The sequence below is a fragment of the Hypomesus transpacificus genome, chromosome 2 (genome assembly GCF_021917145.1).
Source record: "Hypomesus transpacificus isolate Combined female chromosome 2, fHypTra1, whole genome shotgun sequence".
NCBI lineage: Eukaryota > Metazoa > Chordata > Actinopteri > Osmeriformes > Osmeridae > Hypomesus > Hypomesus transpacificus.
The window spans coordinates 683,537-699,958 of record NC_061061.1 but is presented as its reverse complement, the minus strand read 5'-3'; the positions used below and the strand labels follow the sequence as shown (position 1 = coordinate 699,958).

The 16,422-nt window shown below is 48.1% G+C and overlaps 2 protein-coding genes across 2 annotated transcripts; both read right to left on the bottom strand.

Annotated features, from left to right (window-relative positions):
- Window positions 1-2,031: 2,031 nt before the first annotated feature.
- cdcp1a (CUB domain containing protein 1a) lies at window positions 2,032-7,242 on the bottom strand. The gene is made up of 9 exons (XM_047032003.1): window positions 7,109-7,242; window positions 6,543-6,737; window positions 5,341-5,847; window positions 4,664-5,023; window positions 4,303-4,417; window positions 4,115-4,219; window positions 3,193-3,739; window positions 2,290-2,462; window positions 2,032-2,181 (listed from the first exon to the last, which is right to left on the bottom strand). The coding sequence occupies exons 1-9, from the start codon at window positions 7,233-7,235 to the stop codon at window positions 2,082-2,084; spliced, it is 2,229 nt and encodes a 742-aa protein (XP_046887959.1). The 5' UTR covers window positions 7,236-7,242; the 3' UTR covers window positions 2,032-2,081.
- A 1,649-nt stretch (window positions 7,243-8,891) lies between these two features.
- On the bottom strand, window positions 8,892-10,418 carry LOC124471989 (transmembrane protein 158). The gene has a single exon (XM_047026672.1). It carries the CDS (start codon window positions 10,265-10,267, stop codon window positions 9,392-9,394), a length of 876 nt encoding a protein of 291 aa, XP_046882628.1. The 5' UTR covers window positions 10,268-10,418; the 3' UTR covers window positions 8,892-9,391.
- Window positions 10,419-16,422: the final 6,004 nt, after the last annotated feature.

Below are 16,422 nucleotides of genomic sequence, written 5' to 3'. Positions count from 1 at the left end.
TTGAGTTAGTATCACATTTGTTTTACAAAACATAATTGATGATTGTACATACAGCTCTGTCTCCTAAAGACCTGAGTGGATTGATCTGTTAAAAGGAAGAAGCTGGATGTTATGTCAAGCATGAACAGTACTGATAAAGTACTCCTTACATTAGCTTGTCCAAAGAAATTCCTCATAGACATGGAATGTGTGGCCCAAAGCAGTATCTGAACATAGACCATTAGGGTAAGCTACACATTTGGTTTGAGAGTGTGTTCATACTGTATCTTTAAATACCAAAGTAAGAGGCCTCTATTTGATATACATGCAATATAAGGCGTATACATATCGGTGAGTTACTTGATTTGGCATGAGGTTGGTTCAAGAAAAAGCTTTGATAAAAGTTGTTGTTGCTTCTGAGTGGGCAAGGGTTACATTTCTGTACTAGTCTACTTTTCACTGACGGGTAGTTCCAGTGTAGTTAAAGTTAATTTAATGTTGAGTAACTGGTAAAGCAGCTCACTTTCCAAGTAGCTTGCCCAACACTACTAATAAGTCAATCAGTTTGCTATCATTATGCTAGCGTTCAAGCAATTACAGTTTGTTAACCATTGGTCAGCTTTGATGAAAATGTTCTACATGTGTGAAAATGACAGCTGCTCACAGTTCGACCTTCTAGTTGGCTGCAGGCCTCCCCAGGTATGAGGTGTGACTGCCTGACAGCTGCTCCCAACAGGCTTATCCTGCCCCCTCCTCCTCCTGCCCCTCCCCCTCCTGCCCCTCTTCCTCCTCCCCCTCCTCCTCCAGCCCCCTCCTCCTCATCCTCCTCCCCCTGCCCCCTCCTCCTCCTCCCCCTCCTCCTCCTGCCCCTCCTCCCCCTCCTCCTCCCCCTCCTCCTCCTCCCCCTCCCCCTCCTCCTCCTGCCCCCTCCTCCCCCTTCTCCTCCTGCCCCTCCTCCTCCCCCTCCTCCTCCTGCCCCCTCCTGTCCCTCCTCCTCCTGTCCCCTCCTCCTCCTCCTCCTCCTGCCCCCTCCTCCTCCTGTGTGAAATATGAAACACCGCCATGGTGCCTTCTTGGGAAATGCCATATTGTCCCCTGGGTGCCAGGGAATCAATACAAGGAAGTTCAAGATACTCAGCTAGTGCTGGGTCCCTTGACTGCTCCCACCCCCTGTAGGTTAGAGTCCCCTCTCTCCCCTCTCCCCTCTCCCCTCTCCCCTCTCCCCTCTCCCCTCTCCCCCTCTCCCCTCTCCCCTCTCCCCCCCTCTCCCCTCTCCCCTCTCTCCCCTCCCTCGTTTATTGATGTAGGAGGGTGGAAGCTGAGAAGGAGAGAAACTGCAAATGTTTACTCTTCGACTGGTCCGCAAATGCCTTTGTAAGCAGAGATTTGTTAAAATGTTTGTTAACCGAGACTGTAGGTCGTTTTAACAAATTGAGGTGAAAAAGGGTTTGCTGACCTGTCAAAGAGTAAATATTTGGTTTCTTATATACTACAACAATACGTGGGAAGATCCCAAATCAAACATGGCAAATCTGGAGCAGACGCCATGTTGTCAGAGCAATCAGCTGCACTTGCACTGGTGACGTCACTACATCTCCAAGGCAACATATCAAACAACTCTGTGGAGTTTCAAAAAACGATTGTTTACCTCTGCGAACTTTCAGGAGGTATACAAACGGATTAGTTAACTTTTGAGAATGTCTCTGGACCAATAAGAACAGCGTATTGGTCTAATTATCACACTAGTATGTAAGAAACAGTGTTGTGAGAGTAGCAAGGTGATCTGGTGCAGACAGTACATTTAGCAGACGCTCTTATCCAGAGCGACTTACAGTAAGTACAGGGACATTCCCCCTGAGGCAAGCAGGGTGAAGTGCCTTGCCCAAGGACACAACGTCAGTTGGCACAGCCTGGAATCGAACCAGCGACTTTCTGATTACTAGCCCGATTCCCTACCGCTCAGCCATCTGACTCCGACTCCGACTGACGCTTATGGGTCAGAGTGAGCTCCACTCTCCCCTCCCTCCCCTCCCCCTTCAACCCCTCCCCAGGTCAGAGGTCAGAGGTTGAGGAAGCTGACAGACTCTCCCTCCCTCCCCAGGTCAAAGGTGGAGTTTGGGGTTGCCGTGGAGACCAGGCAGGAAGCTGGTTCCATTGGGGTTGTAGATGGACACCCGAGGAGGAAGCTGCTTCTTCTTCTTCCTGCCCGACAGGAAGTGACACGACAACGTGAGCGTTGCTCACCGCTGCTGCAACTGAAACAAGCCAGCGCAGTGTGGTGCTGTGTGAGGAAGACAGCCTCTGTCTCACCTTCTCAACAAGAACATCACAGCCAGACCGGTCACCCTGACAACCAGCAGAGCCCCCACCACGCCCAGGATGGTCACCACGAGCTTGTCTGAGGAGTACACACATTCACACACACACCCCAAACACACACACACACCCCAAACACACACACACCCCGCACAGACACACACGCACATTCACACACACATTCACACATGCTCACACACATTCACATACACACTCATCACTGAGCCAGATAAAGCCATCATGTAATACCCAGGAACACAGCTTACATGACTGTATTAAATTGATGAAAACTCCCCCTCCCTCCCTCCCTTCCGCCTCCCTCCCTCCCTTCCGCCTCCCTTTCACTTTGAGCTGCAATTCTTCTGAAAAGTGCTATATAAATAAAGTCTTACTTGCTTACTCTCTCTGTCCCTCATATCTCACATCTTGGGCACTTGCCCTTTCCCTCCCTCTACATATCCCCCTCCCTCTCACTCTCCCTCTCTTCCTCCCTCTCATCCTTTCTTCACATTCCTCTCTCCCTCTCTCTCTCTCCCTTCACTTCCTGAATATGTACCGTTCTGTGTTGGGGACAGACAGGGTGAATATGTACCGTTCTGTGTTGGGGACAGACAGGGTGAATATGTACCGTTCTGTGTTGGGGACAGACAGGGTGAATATGTACCGTTCTGTGTTGGGGACAGACAGGGTGAATATGTACCGTTCTGTGTTGGGGACAGACAGGGTGAATATGTACCGTTCTGTGTTGGGGTTAGGGTTAGACAGTATCATCGTTACCAGACACTACTCTACAGGGGAAACATCATACTGTGCTTAAAGTATACTGACACAGTATAAGTAAAAACATACTTACTCATACATACATACTTACAGTTGGCAGTAAGTATGTGAATGTACAAAATCTGTACATTTGAAGTACTTCCAATATAAATATAATGAAAATGCATTTATTCCCATCAAGGTATCATTTACTAATGTTAACTTGATTAAAGTGTACTCTTTTCCTGCTTGTGCTGAAGGTATTATCTGGACTGTATACTGTGACTCTTGTAAACATTGATAAAGAAGGTTGTTACCAGAGATCCTCTGGCTGAAGCTGATGTTGATCACGGGGTCAGAGGTCAGACGTAAGTCCCTCCCCTCGAGGGCAGTGGCTGTGATGGTCACGTTGGCATGCACCTGCACCTTACCGACCCCCCCCTGGGGGCAGAAGTGGCCTATGGGGGTCCCATCGCCCTCGGCAACTGTGAGCGTGACGTTGCCATGGCATTGATGGTGGTCTCCAGGGTGTATTTGCGTCAGCCCTCCACCAGGGAGCAGCTCCACCGGGGCGTGCCGGGGGCGGCGGACCAGCCAGGTGATGAGGTTCAGGGTGGCGGGGAGGCACGAGGGCATGGGGGGGTCTTCAACGGCACAGCTGGACAGTCTTTCAGAACGCTGCATTCTGGGAAATGAATGGTAGAACATGGGGATGGGTATAGCTCAGTGGTTGAACATGGGGATGGGTATAGCTCAGTGGTAGAGCATGGGGATGGGTATAGCTCAGTGGTAGAACATGGGGATGGGTATAGCTCAGTGGTAGAACATGGGGATGGGTATAGCTCAGTGGTAGAACATGGGGATGGGTATAGCTCAGTGGTAGAACATGGGGATGGGTATAGCTCAGTGGTAGAACATGGGGATGGGTATAGCTCAGTGGTAGAACATGGGGATGGGTATAGCTCAGTGGTAGAGCATGGGGATGGGTATAGCTCAGTAGTAGAGCATTTAACTGCAGATTGAGAGAGGGGGATAAGTGAATCCTGGAGGTTGTGTTTACCTGTGAGCTTGCTGGCTGTGAGCAGGAGGTGGTGAGGGAGGCAGGACTGGAAGGTGAGCAGAGCGACGCTGCTGACAGAGCTGTGGCCTCCTGCAGGAGGTCAGAGTTCAGCTCGGCTCCCAGTCTGGGCCGGCCTAGGGGGTCTTCTCCATGTGGAGGGAGAGTCCTGGCTGCTTCCTCAGGTCCACCCTGCACAGCGCTGCATGGAGGAGCAGGAGCGAGTGGGCAGTGGTGCCACCAGGGGGGGGGCCAGGGGGGACACGGCCACCCTGATACAATTGGCGGGCCCCCCCACTGTCCCCCCTTCCCAGGCACATATGGCCTGGATTTATTTTCTTTTTTTACTACTCAAAAAGGTTAACTGTACCGGTATTAGTGTATGCACATCAGATAATTAGTAACATTAATTGTAAATAGAGAAATGAAAGTATATCAGTATACGATTCCGTAACTACCCTTTATACTACAACAGCATCATAGAATTCATGAACCCAGGCCTGGCCACCCCTATGAACAGTGCCTGGGGTCTGCTCTGTGCATGTTGCTCACCTGGAGGGCTCCCCCTGGTGGTGGACACCAGGAGGTGCAGGGAGAGTCCAGGATGCTTCAGGTCCACTTCACAGTTCCTCAGGGTCAGGGAGAAGGAGCCTGGTAGCCTGGTGGGCTGGGGGTCGTCCAGGCCCAGGCCCAGGACCCCTGAGCCGCTCCGTTGGTACCCCACCCCGGCCTCTTTCTTCAGGCAGCGCCGCCCTGAGACACCCAGGAAGGTGATGGAGCTGCTGTATCTGGGCTGGGCCGCCAATCGCCACTCCATCAGGTCGTCGTCAGGGAAACCGTCAGGGTAATTTGGGGAGAACAGCTCCGTGGACGAGGTCCCTCCGGGAGCGGTTACCGTGACGACGGCGAGGGCTGCCAGGGGAAGTGGAGAAAGGTGTGTGTGTGTGAGTGTGTGAGTGTGTGTGTGTGTGTGTGTGTCTGTGTGTGTGTGTGAGTATCTGTACACACCATTGATGATCACTAACACAACAGCCCCAGGACTAAGAACAACCTCTCACCTACTCACTTTTATTTATTTATTTTTTGCCTTTTTATAACTTGCTGTTGGAGAGAGCAGAGAGAAAGAGATGGGTCGAAGACTAACAGGAAATGTCCCCCTACGTTAGGCCTCAGCCTTAAGCAGTACCCACTCGTACCCAGTGAGCTAGCGGGGCGCCCCCCTGACTCACATTTGACGTCCTCTCCGACAACCACGGGTAAAACGTCTGGCTTCAGCGCCCCCCTGCCTGGGATCTCCAGGGACAGCTGGCCCAGACGCGGGAGCTGCACCCCGCTCACGGAGCCTCCTCCACAGTAAGCTCCCAGAACCACCGCCCCCGTGCTCTGGAAGGCCTGGAGGGAGTAGGTGTGCTGGTCGGGACAGGCCTGCGCAGGCTGGATCTGGGTCAGTCCTGTGGGGGAGAAGTCCAGGAGGAAGGCCCCGGGTCCAGAAGCCCTCAGCGTCCAGGAGAAGGCCCCGGGTCCGGAGGCCCTCAGCGTCCAGGAGAAGGCCCCGGGTCCGGAAGCCCTCAGCGTCCAGGAGAAGTCCCCAGGACCGGAAGCCCTCAGCGTCCAGGAGAAGGCCCCAGGACCGGAAGCCCTCAGCGTCCAGGAGAAGGTCCGGGCGAAGCCCTGCAGAGGCCTGCTGCCTAAATCTGTCTGTCTGACCTCCTCCCTGCAGGAGCTGAAGGCACACACTGAGGGGAGGGGAGGGGCAGAGGAGGGACGGGGAAGAGGGAAGAGGGAAGAGGAGAGGTTGATGGGAGGAAGAGAGGGATTGGAGGGAGAGAAGGAGAGCAGGCGGTGGAAGGCCATGAGGAAGGGCAGACTGAGAGTGTTAAACAGCCTGCTGCCGTTAACAGCCTCTACTGATAAGCTGCTCTGTAATTAACAGTTACTCTGATAACAACTACACAAAGGGACTGTCCTCCTTCCAGCATGGGACCAGCTGTCATCAGTAGAGACTGCCTTGTGGTACAGTGCCACCCTAGCTGGTGTCATGCCATCTGACCTGGTACAGAGTTCCTGCCCTAACATGTTCACAGGAGACATATTCATTGTAAATTCAGTCTTGCCATGCTTCCAGTGACAGTTGACAGAGGTCTTACATTTGATTATGACCTCTGTCAACTGGCACTGGAAGCTACATTTTAGCAGGTCATCATTTTATCCAAAGTACACAGTAAAAATAGAGCATTAAATGGTTCAGCAGAAGATCAAGGATTAGAAGCGCACAGTTCTAACACTGTTTCAGTACTCGGACTCAACGAACGATCTGTATTTACTAGCCACATCGCCAGGTAAACACATGTCAGCGACCAGGCACTGTGAACGATGCAAAGATACCATGTCAATGACAGCAGCTGACTAGCGTATGGCGAACAACACAAACATGATACTTTTGTCTGTACTGACTCTGACGGTGAAGAGCTCCTCAGGGCTAGGCAGCTGATCTCCACGGGCGTGGCCTCCAGGCCCCTCAGCACCACAGAAGAAGAGCACGACTTCCGGAGACCTCCACCGGAGCACACCGCGCACTTTGACCCCGTGAGCTCCCTCCTGCTGATGTTGAAGGTCGTGCCCTGGTCTGGACCACAAGGAACAAAGACATCACTTCTGGTTTTGAGTTTGAGTAGACTAGATGTTACCATCATCATTGCAGTTCAAACTAACGTGAAAACAAATGAAAGTTTCCTTGATTAAGTAACCAACCCTCCCCGTTTAAACATGATAATGTATTGGATGTTTGCATTCTTAGTAGAAAGTATGGGGTCATTTCTCCTAGATTGCCAGTGTGGGTGTGGATGACATTTGCGGAGGATGAGTGAGGATGATGTGTGAGGATGATGTGTGGATATTGTGTGATTATGGCGATGCCACAGCTGACAGTGAGAGCTCAGCTCTGCCCATTGTATGACTAACCACATCTGACTGGCATCCTAAACAAACACATCCTACATTTGCATGAACTGCTCCTCTGTTGTCCTCGATCCCTCCATCCCCCAGCGCTGCCTCTCCCATCTCCTCTGTACATTGCCCTGGATGACTGTTTCTTCGCCAGTCTGACTTCATCTAATGTGTTCATTTAGCAGACACTTTGATCCAGATCCATTTACAGTGCAGGGGGGATTTGAACACATGACCTTGTGATCTGCAGTGTGTGCTCTAACCACTAAGCTAGCCCTACCAAACCCCTTGGCCAGTTTGTCTGTCTCTGTGCCTCTGGTTGGCTTCCTCTCCGTAGAGCTGCTAAACACGGCAGAGAGAGAGGTCTCTTCATCATGGGCTGGATTCAGACTGGTGAACACAGCGCCCGTGTCTCTGAAAGCATGCGTGATAAAGCACAGCTGTCACAATAGTCTGGGATTGGGACACGTGAAGAGCACAACAGGCCAGGTTTCATTTTATTTTGTTACAAAGTTTACCGATTTCTGGCTATCATAAATGGTTGGGATGTAATGTAATGAACAGGATGACTCAAAATCCAAGTTTGACAAGACACGTGTTATGCATAACGTATGTTAACAAACTGAGTGGGACCGAACAAATGCAGTAGTCTGATTTGTAACTAGTTAATGATTATGACCCTCAAATGACATTTCTTGCAACACTTGTTATGCAAACTAAGCGGCCTCTTATGGGGGAGATTTGTGTCTTTATGTGCAAATCTTTTTCATTGCATATAAAAATAATGTAACCTTTTTCCAAAGGCTTTTGCTCCCTTGGTTTGAAATATATTTGCTTTGCATGCATAACGTTTTAATCTCGATTACGTAAAGCTCATTTTGTTTGTGGGTGTTTTGAAATGCAAAAATGTTGCAGTCAACAAAAATGCACAAATGTACACACACACCTTCAGATGCCCGCTCGACACACACACACACACACACATACTCATACATACACACACACATACTCATCCACACACACACACACATACACACACACACACACACACATACTCATACACACACACACACACACACACACACACACACGACATTGGAAGTTAATCACAACAGTTAGCCTGATTCTTTCACGGATGAAATATGTTCCAGCAGCAGCCTGTGGTGTCCCTGCCGGCCCACAGCTGGCATGGGTCTACTCTGTCACTAGAACTGTGGGACGTTTTGCATTAAAGGCGGAAAAACGGATTGTGTCATTGTCCTATCTTGTCCATAGGCCTAACCTTCGTAGCGAAAACGGTTTTGAAATCTGAGATTCAGGCCTATACAAATGTCAATAATTCTTACACCTTTCATTTAGCAAAGTTATGGGTAATGCTCATTAACTTTTCCAATATCGAATAATGTACACGTGACAGTCAATGGATCAGGGCCTTTGTAAAATCTCCGTTTACCCGGGAAAACATTCTCCTTCTTCGATCGTTTCAGCTTACCTGATACAACGAAAACCGCGCCTGTAACTCCCAGAATCTGAAGAACCAAGCCGATCTTTGGTGAGGTCATACTTGACTTTTAATTGACAGATTAGTTATACATAGAGAAGGCTTTGTTTACGTAAAAGCATGTAACTGCAATGTTGCTATGACGGACTCGCAGAATTACAGTGCTGGGCTTTATTTCCTGCTTAATGTCATTCAACATATATAAGGCGTTGACTCAGGTAAACTACTGCAGTTATAACCGGATGTATAAACTGGGGGGCTGAAAATTGTTGATACTAGACGCAAAAAAAGAAAAAGTAAACAGTCCGTAGAGTATAAATAGAAACACTTACTTTAATTTAGTTCAATTCCCATACAAATATATTTATACAAATAAGCTCTGAGCAAGAAAAATTTAATATTAACCTGTTAATATTGAGGTTGATATCAGTTGGATACAACGTCAATATTGCAGGCCTATACAGTTTAAAAAATATCTAGTCTATATAATGAGATATACAGTAAGTAGGCCTAATATTTAGAGTCAACATTACGCTACACCCGATCACAGCACATTATAAACTTCAAGTGTCTGAGGTCTAAGCACAGCAAATACCACAATATTCATATACATTTAAAAACTATACAAACACTGCTTTAAAAAAACATACTTAGCCTAATATATGTTGTAGGCTACCCCATGGCGTAATCGGTAAAGGTCTACTGAGACAGTTTAAGTTATAAATGTAAACAATTTTTCCAATAACATGAGTAACAGTTCATTGTTGGCTACATCATTTCCTTTAAAGAGGCAGCTTGGTCTTACATTCCATGTTTGATTTGAGTTAGTTTTCTTATCTAGGTCGTCTCTGTTCCATCCCGTTAGGCAGAAATCCTGCTATGATAGGCACCGGCCAAATGAGAGCAGCAACACTCCACACGATGATGACCAAAGTCATGAAACAAGCCACGAGAGTGGACTCGATGGGTTTACGGTTAAGCCTCCAACTTGTGTCGCCCTTCAGCTCGTCCAGGCTGAAGTCTATGCAGCAGAAAGTAATAGGGTCCCCCGTTTGCTGCCCCCCCCTCGACCTGGCTTGACCGAATCGCCTGTACCGCGAGAGACCGCATCCAACGCACAGCCTCAGTTCCTGTTGCCCGCCGGTGACGCCGAGGTGTTCGATGAAAACCGGCGATATTGCCCTGTTGAAAGCAGCAGTGAAAAATGCTCTGCCATGGTTGTTCGTGGTGTAGACAAACACGTCGCATTGAAAACCGAAACTGCTGTCCCACCGAACGACCAGCGAGGTCGGTAAAAGTCTGTGCACGCTGACATTGCACTGTGGCACTGGCTGCAGCGACGATCCCGATGAGGATTCGCTCTCCTCCACCGATCTCTTCAAGTACCGCACGTCCACTTCCAAGTTGGCCAGGAATCTGTTGGTGGAGTTGATGGGCGGCAGAAGGATGTCTTCGTCGCTCCAGCCGCGGCAGCGCTGGAGGAGACCCGCTACAGTGGTCAGCGCCAACAGAAGAGTCCGAGATTGGTTCAGCATGGCATAGGGTGCGTCTCTCCTGCTCGCATGATGTTCCGTGGAGTATGAAAAGCGACGGATGAGGCGTTTCCAACGGTAAACGTCTGTCACCAGCGCGCGAGTAAACAAGCGTCGATCGTCTGTCGTTGCCGGAGAGGAAAGTTGAGGATGTACCGATTGCGCACGGTTAAACATGGAAACGTCAATGTGTCCATCACACGCGAGTGCTCCCCCTCCCTCGACTGGGTTCTCTAAGTAACTGGATTTTTGCCAATCCGATCCCCGCTAAACTGGAGATAATCTGGCAGACTGAGAGAACATCGTTTATTGCATTGCTAGAATCTCACGCTCTGAGATTCAGGTGTGCGCGCTGACAGTGGCAGTATAGGACTACACGCACGTGCAGACTGCGCGCGACATACCGTTACCTGTCAAATTATTTATCAAAATAAACAATATTTGTTTTTTATTGATAATTGTTGTATTGTTTTGTAATCCATCAAAACTCCTGAACTCCTAAATACTGATTTTAAAAATCAGTAGTCCCATTTTCTGGCGTGCCTATAAACACTCCAAGTATTGCTCGATCTCATCAACTGCTGCTAACTGTATCATTTTCTTCCCAATGCATGAGTATGTTTAGCAGACTCGGTGTGTTTGTGTGCTTGGGTGGGTGGGTGGGTGGATGAAGTCTGTATTTATTTGCGCGACAGAGAAAGAGAGATAGATAGAGAGAGAGAGAGAGAGAGAGAGAGAGAGAGAGAGAGAGAGAGAGAGAGAGACACCAAGCTGGGCTGCCGTCTTTGGGTGAAAGTTCACATTTACAGATAAGGGGTCTCATTTATAAACTTATAAACGTTGCGTACGCACATTTTCAGCCCCGTTTTGTGCGTACCCCACGTTTAAAACCTCAAACCGCAAAGGTTGTGATTTATAACAAACAAACTTGACGAGAGAATGTAGACCTACAGTCCTCCACGCAAACTCTGACCCGTGCGTAGGCCTACGCACATTTTGGAGACTGGAAATTGGCGATGCAGATGACCGTATAGTCAGACAGCAGAGAGTAAATGTGGGAAGAACGATGAACCTACTCGTAATATATATAAAAAATGTTTTGTTTTCCTCACACACGTTTCACTCCATATTGGCCGGGTTTCCCAGATTCGTTAAGAAGCTCTTAACGCTAAGAGCGTCTTAAGAACATTCTAAGTGCGCTCTAGAACGCTCTTAGAACGTTCTTAAGAAGATCTTAGCGTTAAGAGCTTCTTAACGAATCTGGGAAACCCGGCCATTATCATTATCATGAAGATTAAATCTAGCAGTGTTACTTGCGCTTGTAGCTTACTGAGTTATAATAGTTCCATAAACACCTTGTAAAATCCAACTCAAATCTTAAATCAAAATTCAGCGCTGTCTCACCATCACATTGTCCACTACGGGAGTGCAGGAGGAGGAGATGGCCCAAATTCATGGAATACAGGATAACATCATATATGTATACCTTTAGATAACTGCAGAACACAATGTATAACTAAATATATTTATTTAATAATGTGCATCATCAAACTGGAAATACAGCCGTTAAGCTCCCGTGCAATCACTCGTCCTCGTTATCAAGCCAAACTTTAATACTGTTCATAACAATTTGTTTTAAACAATTACATTTGTTTTCAAATTGTATCTCAACTCAGTTGTGAGTATTACTTGCACAGTTGATAGCAGCATCAATGTGCTGCCCCTCGCGCTGTGTTTTTTATTGGTGATCCACAAGCCACCAAATAATGTGGCTTTCGGGCCTCGACCTCGCCCACAACTAACAGTGTCTGTGAAGTGGCGCTTTTTCGTTATTTTCCCACCTGTAGCCATGATGATTTAGCCTGGCTCTGCCCTATGTACTTCCGCTCAATTTGGATTTTGCTTCTGTACTCGGTCTGGCCATTCAGTACGTAAGTCAGATTTTGCAGGTTGGTTTGTAACCGGCCAATCGCACGGTTTTATAAGTCTGATTTTTGGGGGGGGCGTACGCCATTTTAGGCTTTTGGACGTAGGCCTACACTTTTAGTGAGAATCCTAACGTTTTATAAATAGGTGCGTTCGACATCGACTGCGGCTGCATGAAACGACCGGCGAGAGTTGCCGCTTGCAGTCGGGGAGGAGTTAAAAACGCCTCTTTAAAGTCGGACATTCCTGCTTCTCGTGGTTTGCTGCGTTGACGTCAGTCATGAACCCTATCGCCTCAACTCAATTAAACTTAGTCTTTCCGTTAGTGAAGAGGCGGACTAAAACACATTCTTCAACAAATATTTAATTCAATTAAATTGTTTGGTTCGGATTTGAGCATTGGCAAAACTGATGGTGTCAGAATAAATACAAATTACGCGTCAAAGTTGTCGTGTGTGAGTCTGGCCAAATAGCAATAGGTGTGTTCGACATGTACTGACTTCATGTAGCGCCGCAGCCGGCTGCAGCCGGCTGACTTAAAACAGTGAATTCTGGTTAGACTTTTTGTCCGACTTGAGACGGCGCCGAGGCTAGGTCACTGTGACGTGGCCATCAAAGTACCGTGAGATCGATTCGAGAACTGCCAGCTGTGTAGTTGAGCGCATTTTCTCAAGAGCAACTGCACGGGTTCTAATGACGACACAGTTATTTCATGATTGGCCATACTCACACACGACAACTTTGACGCGTGTTTTGTAATTATTAGGTGTGTTCGACTTCATGCAGCACCGTCGGCGCCTGCAGCCGCCTGCAGCCCGGCTGACTTGAAGCAGCCAATGGCATTCTCACCTTCAAGGCAGCCGGCTGCAGCCGACTGTCGGCGCCGCCTTTGCTGCATGAAGTCGGACACAGTCTGCAGCAAAGGCGACTTCCTTGCCGGCTGCCTTGAAGCTGAGAATGCCAATAGGTGCATTCGACATGGACTGCGGCTGCATGAAAGGACTGGCGAGAGTAGCCGCTTGCAGTCTGGGAGGAGTTGAAAACGGCTCTGTGAAGTCGGAAATTTCAGCTTCTCGTGGTTTGCTGCATTGACGCCAGTCACGGCCGATTAAGCGCTGTTTGCGTACTTTACTTTATTTATAATTAAACGTTGTCTTTCCATTAGTGAAGAGGCGGAGTAAAACCTTTTTCTCAAACACATATTTTATTCAATTAAACAGTTTGGTCCGGATTTGAACATTAGCGAAACTGATGCTTGCGCACGTGCGCTTAACCTTCTTGTTGTGTTGGGTCAAAAGTGACCGATTTACAAGTTCTGGGAGTCAGTTGGCTGAGCGGTTATAGAATCGGGCTAGTAATCAAGAGTTTACCGGTTCGAATCCCGGCTGTGCCAAATAACGTTGTGTCATTGGGCAAGGCACTTCACCCTTTGCCTGGGGGGAATGTCCCTGTACTTACTGGAAGGTGCTCTGGATAAGAGTGTCTGCTAAATGACTACATTTAGTGATACTCTCTGCAGTATCAGACATCTCTCACCTGACCCATGCCTCACATTTGCGGGCTTAATTAGCTGCTGAGGTTGTTGTGTCCCAAGAATGGGAGTTTGTCCTGGTCTTCATCACCAACTGAGAGGAGAAGTCAACTGTCGACTGAAAATGACATAAGGATGACCCCAGGGTCAACCAGATATGCCATCTCCCGGGTTGATGACATAAAATCCCGCTTCTAACTGTTCCATTGAAACCATACTCATAAACATGACTAACTTGGAGGGTAGATATGTTTACAAAGACAACTGGAAGGAGATAGACCGGACCAACATCCAAGCGTATTCAAAATAATCCATATATTATGCTTCTTTCACTCAAAAAGGAGTCGCAAACGCTTGTATCAATGAGGCCTTCAAGCCATAAATGGCAAACAGAAGTTTAAAACTTGTAATGTAAGTGTAACAGGGGTGTAACAGACGTGGTCTTGCTCCGTTAGAAGGCTTTATGGACCATTTGTTCGTCCCTGCCTGGTCTCGAACATGCCACCTCTAAACTGCCCAGGGCAACCACTACCAGCTACGCCCAAGAAAAGCTAGCTATTCGTTGACGCGGGTGGCCTGTTACATACCTGAGGAGTGAGTTTCACCGATTCACCACGGTTACGTAAACAAGAACTTAAGTTGCTAAAAAGATCTAACACAACATTAGTTGATAATATATGGATTATTATGGAATTATAGTCAGCTATAATGGGTCACTTTTGACCGGGAACACAAAAGTAGGGAACAAGAAACAAACACAACAGGAGGGTTAATTTCCTATAAATGGTGGGAAAACCGAAGCGCAATGTGCACACACACTTTGTGTTTTGTTCGTACGCGACGTTTTCACGTGAATTCCACGCAGAGTTTATAAATGAGCTCCCAGATCTCTGGTTGGCTTCGAAAACATCTCCATGAGGTGAACAGACCACTTTACAGCCATTACACAACCGTAAGATGATTGTAAAGCTCCTCTCAGGACGCGGGGAGCACGAGTGTGTGACGAGCAGGTGTGTGAGATAAAAGCCTTGAGAGCGAGTAATCACACGCTCTTCCTTTATGTTAATGGTTTGGCCTTAATGAGTTCCTCTTCAGCTTTGCCTGCTTTAAGAGGGGTTTAAGGTGTGCTGCAATACATGCATCCTTAATGAGGCGCTTTCAAAGGTCGTTTTATTAGGGCCCCTGCTGTTGGCCGCCTTTGAGTTGGGGAAGTGACGTGTAAGTCCCTTCAGTAAATGTCTCCGCATAAACAAATGAGCCAAAAAACCTTCAGTTTTGTCATTTAGAAAACTCCTCTTGAGGGTCTTCATGTCTTAAGCGCGCTCGGTCATCAGCACGTGGAAAAACCTGATAGAGTTGGTTTCACAATTACTGCGCGCGACGCAGCTGCAGTCGCATTCGATTTTGTTCCTCCCTTGAATAGACGTTTCCAACCTGGTGGTAGCTCTAGCGCACCTGACGTGTTTCGGAGCGCTGTGTCGCTAACCGCCCACGCCATGTCCCTGCTGTCAGGTTCTGCATGCGCGTGATGGGGCTGTGTTTGTAATGAGCCTCCCTCAGGCGGCTCACGGGCCAGGTCACATCCCTGCATGAACACAAAGAACGCGAGAGCCAACACCCTCTTGTCTGACTCAAAGCCATTCTCAGGGTGCAATATTGGATTAAGGAATTCAGTTCATTCATTCAAAAGCGTATTCACTGTGGGTTATAGTTTCAGAGTACAATCTCAGATGTAGGCCTGTAGCTTAAGTACATATTTTTTTTCTGGTTAACAAAAACGTAATGTTCTATATAGAGACACTTCCGTTTTATCTCTTCCCTAGAAAATCCTCCCCATCATTTATATACCCCCCTCTAGAGAGCAGAGTCAGTGGGCTAGCCAAGCCCCACGGGTCATTAATTTAGACGGGAAGAAAGGCATAGTAATAATTCATCATTGTGTCTTTCATCTTTGCTCGGGAATATGTATGACACTTGTATGAATTGTTTTCCTCAGTGCTGCTGAAATGGCTTAATTTGCCTCTAAGGACTGCCTCCCCGTGTTTGATATGAGTCGCAGTCGAAGCGGAAGACGCTGGCCGCATTTGGCCCCAATTTGCACCTGAAAGAGCTCTCCCCTCTCCGTTGTTTTTGCAAATCAAGTCTACGGAGTCTGGACTACACTGCTCCAAAACCCTGCATCTCTCCAACTGAACACACACGTTCTGCTCCAAAACCCTGCCTCTCCTACTAAACACACACAGACATACACGGACACACACATACTCCCACATACCCCCCGAATCCTGGCCCTCTGCTCAAGACTAGATTCGCGCAGGCGAATAGAGAAAATGTAAATGGTTTTCTTGTTCATTAATTATGCTATAAAAATGTAAATTGCTTCAGCGCCAAAAATGCTAATGGGACAGAGATAAAAGCCTCTTGTGCCAAAAGAGAATGTATAAAAGATTCATTTTCTCAAAGCGTATCTCTTACGCCGCTGCCCAGGAAGTAGAGTTGTTAGTGGCGTCTGGCTGGGCTCCACGCGCTCTCTGCAGTATCAGACGTGTCTCATCTGACCCATGCCTCATGTTCGCTGGCTTCATAAGCTGCTGAATATTGGTCAGATGTTCCCTCCTCCCGTCCTCCCGTCCTCCTCTGAGTCAGGAGAGCGGGCCACCTCCTGCCTCGCTTCAGCGACGCATTCCAGCCCTGCCCTCATTGCCACGGTAACCAACTTGACCCTTCATGCCGCTCACTTAAATGGAGACGCGTTTTTTTTTTTTTTCTTCGTTGGAAAGACCCAGAGAGATTTATAAGTAAGGCACATTAATCCTATCCTCAGAGGCACTTCTAAGAGTGGCTGTGGTAGACTGGGGGGTTGGCGCCTCCCTCC

Coding starts and splice junctions, on each gene's coding strand:
- cdcp1a (XM_047032003.1), bottom strand. CDS start 7,235: ATGAACACATTAGATGAAGTCAGACTGGCGAAGAAACAGTCATCCAGG. Junction 4,418..4,663: donor CACCAGGGGGAGCCCTCCAG/GTGAGCAACATG, acceptor GTGCCTGGGAAG/GGGGGACAGTGGGGGGGCCC. Junction 2,463..3,192: donor ACTTCAAATGTACAGATTTT/GTACATTCACAT, acceptor TGTGTGTGAATG/TGCGTGTGTGTCTGTGCGGG.
- LOC124471989 (XM_047026672.1), bottom strand. CDS start 10,267: ATGTTTAACCGTGCGCAATCGGTACATCCTCAACTTTCCTCTCCGGCA.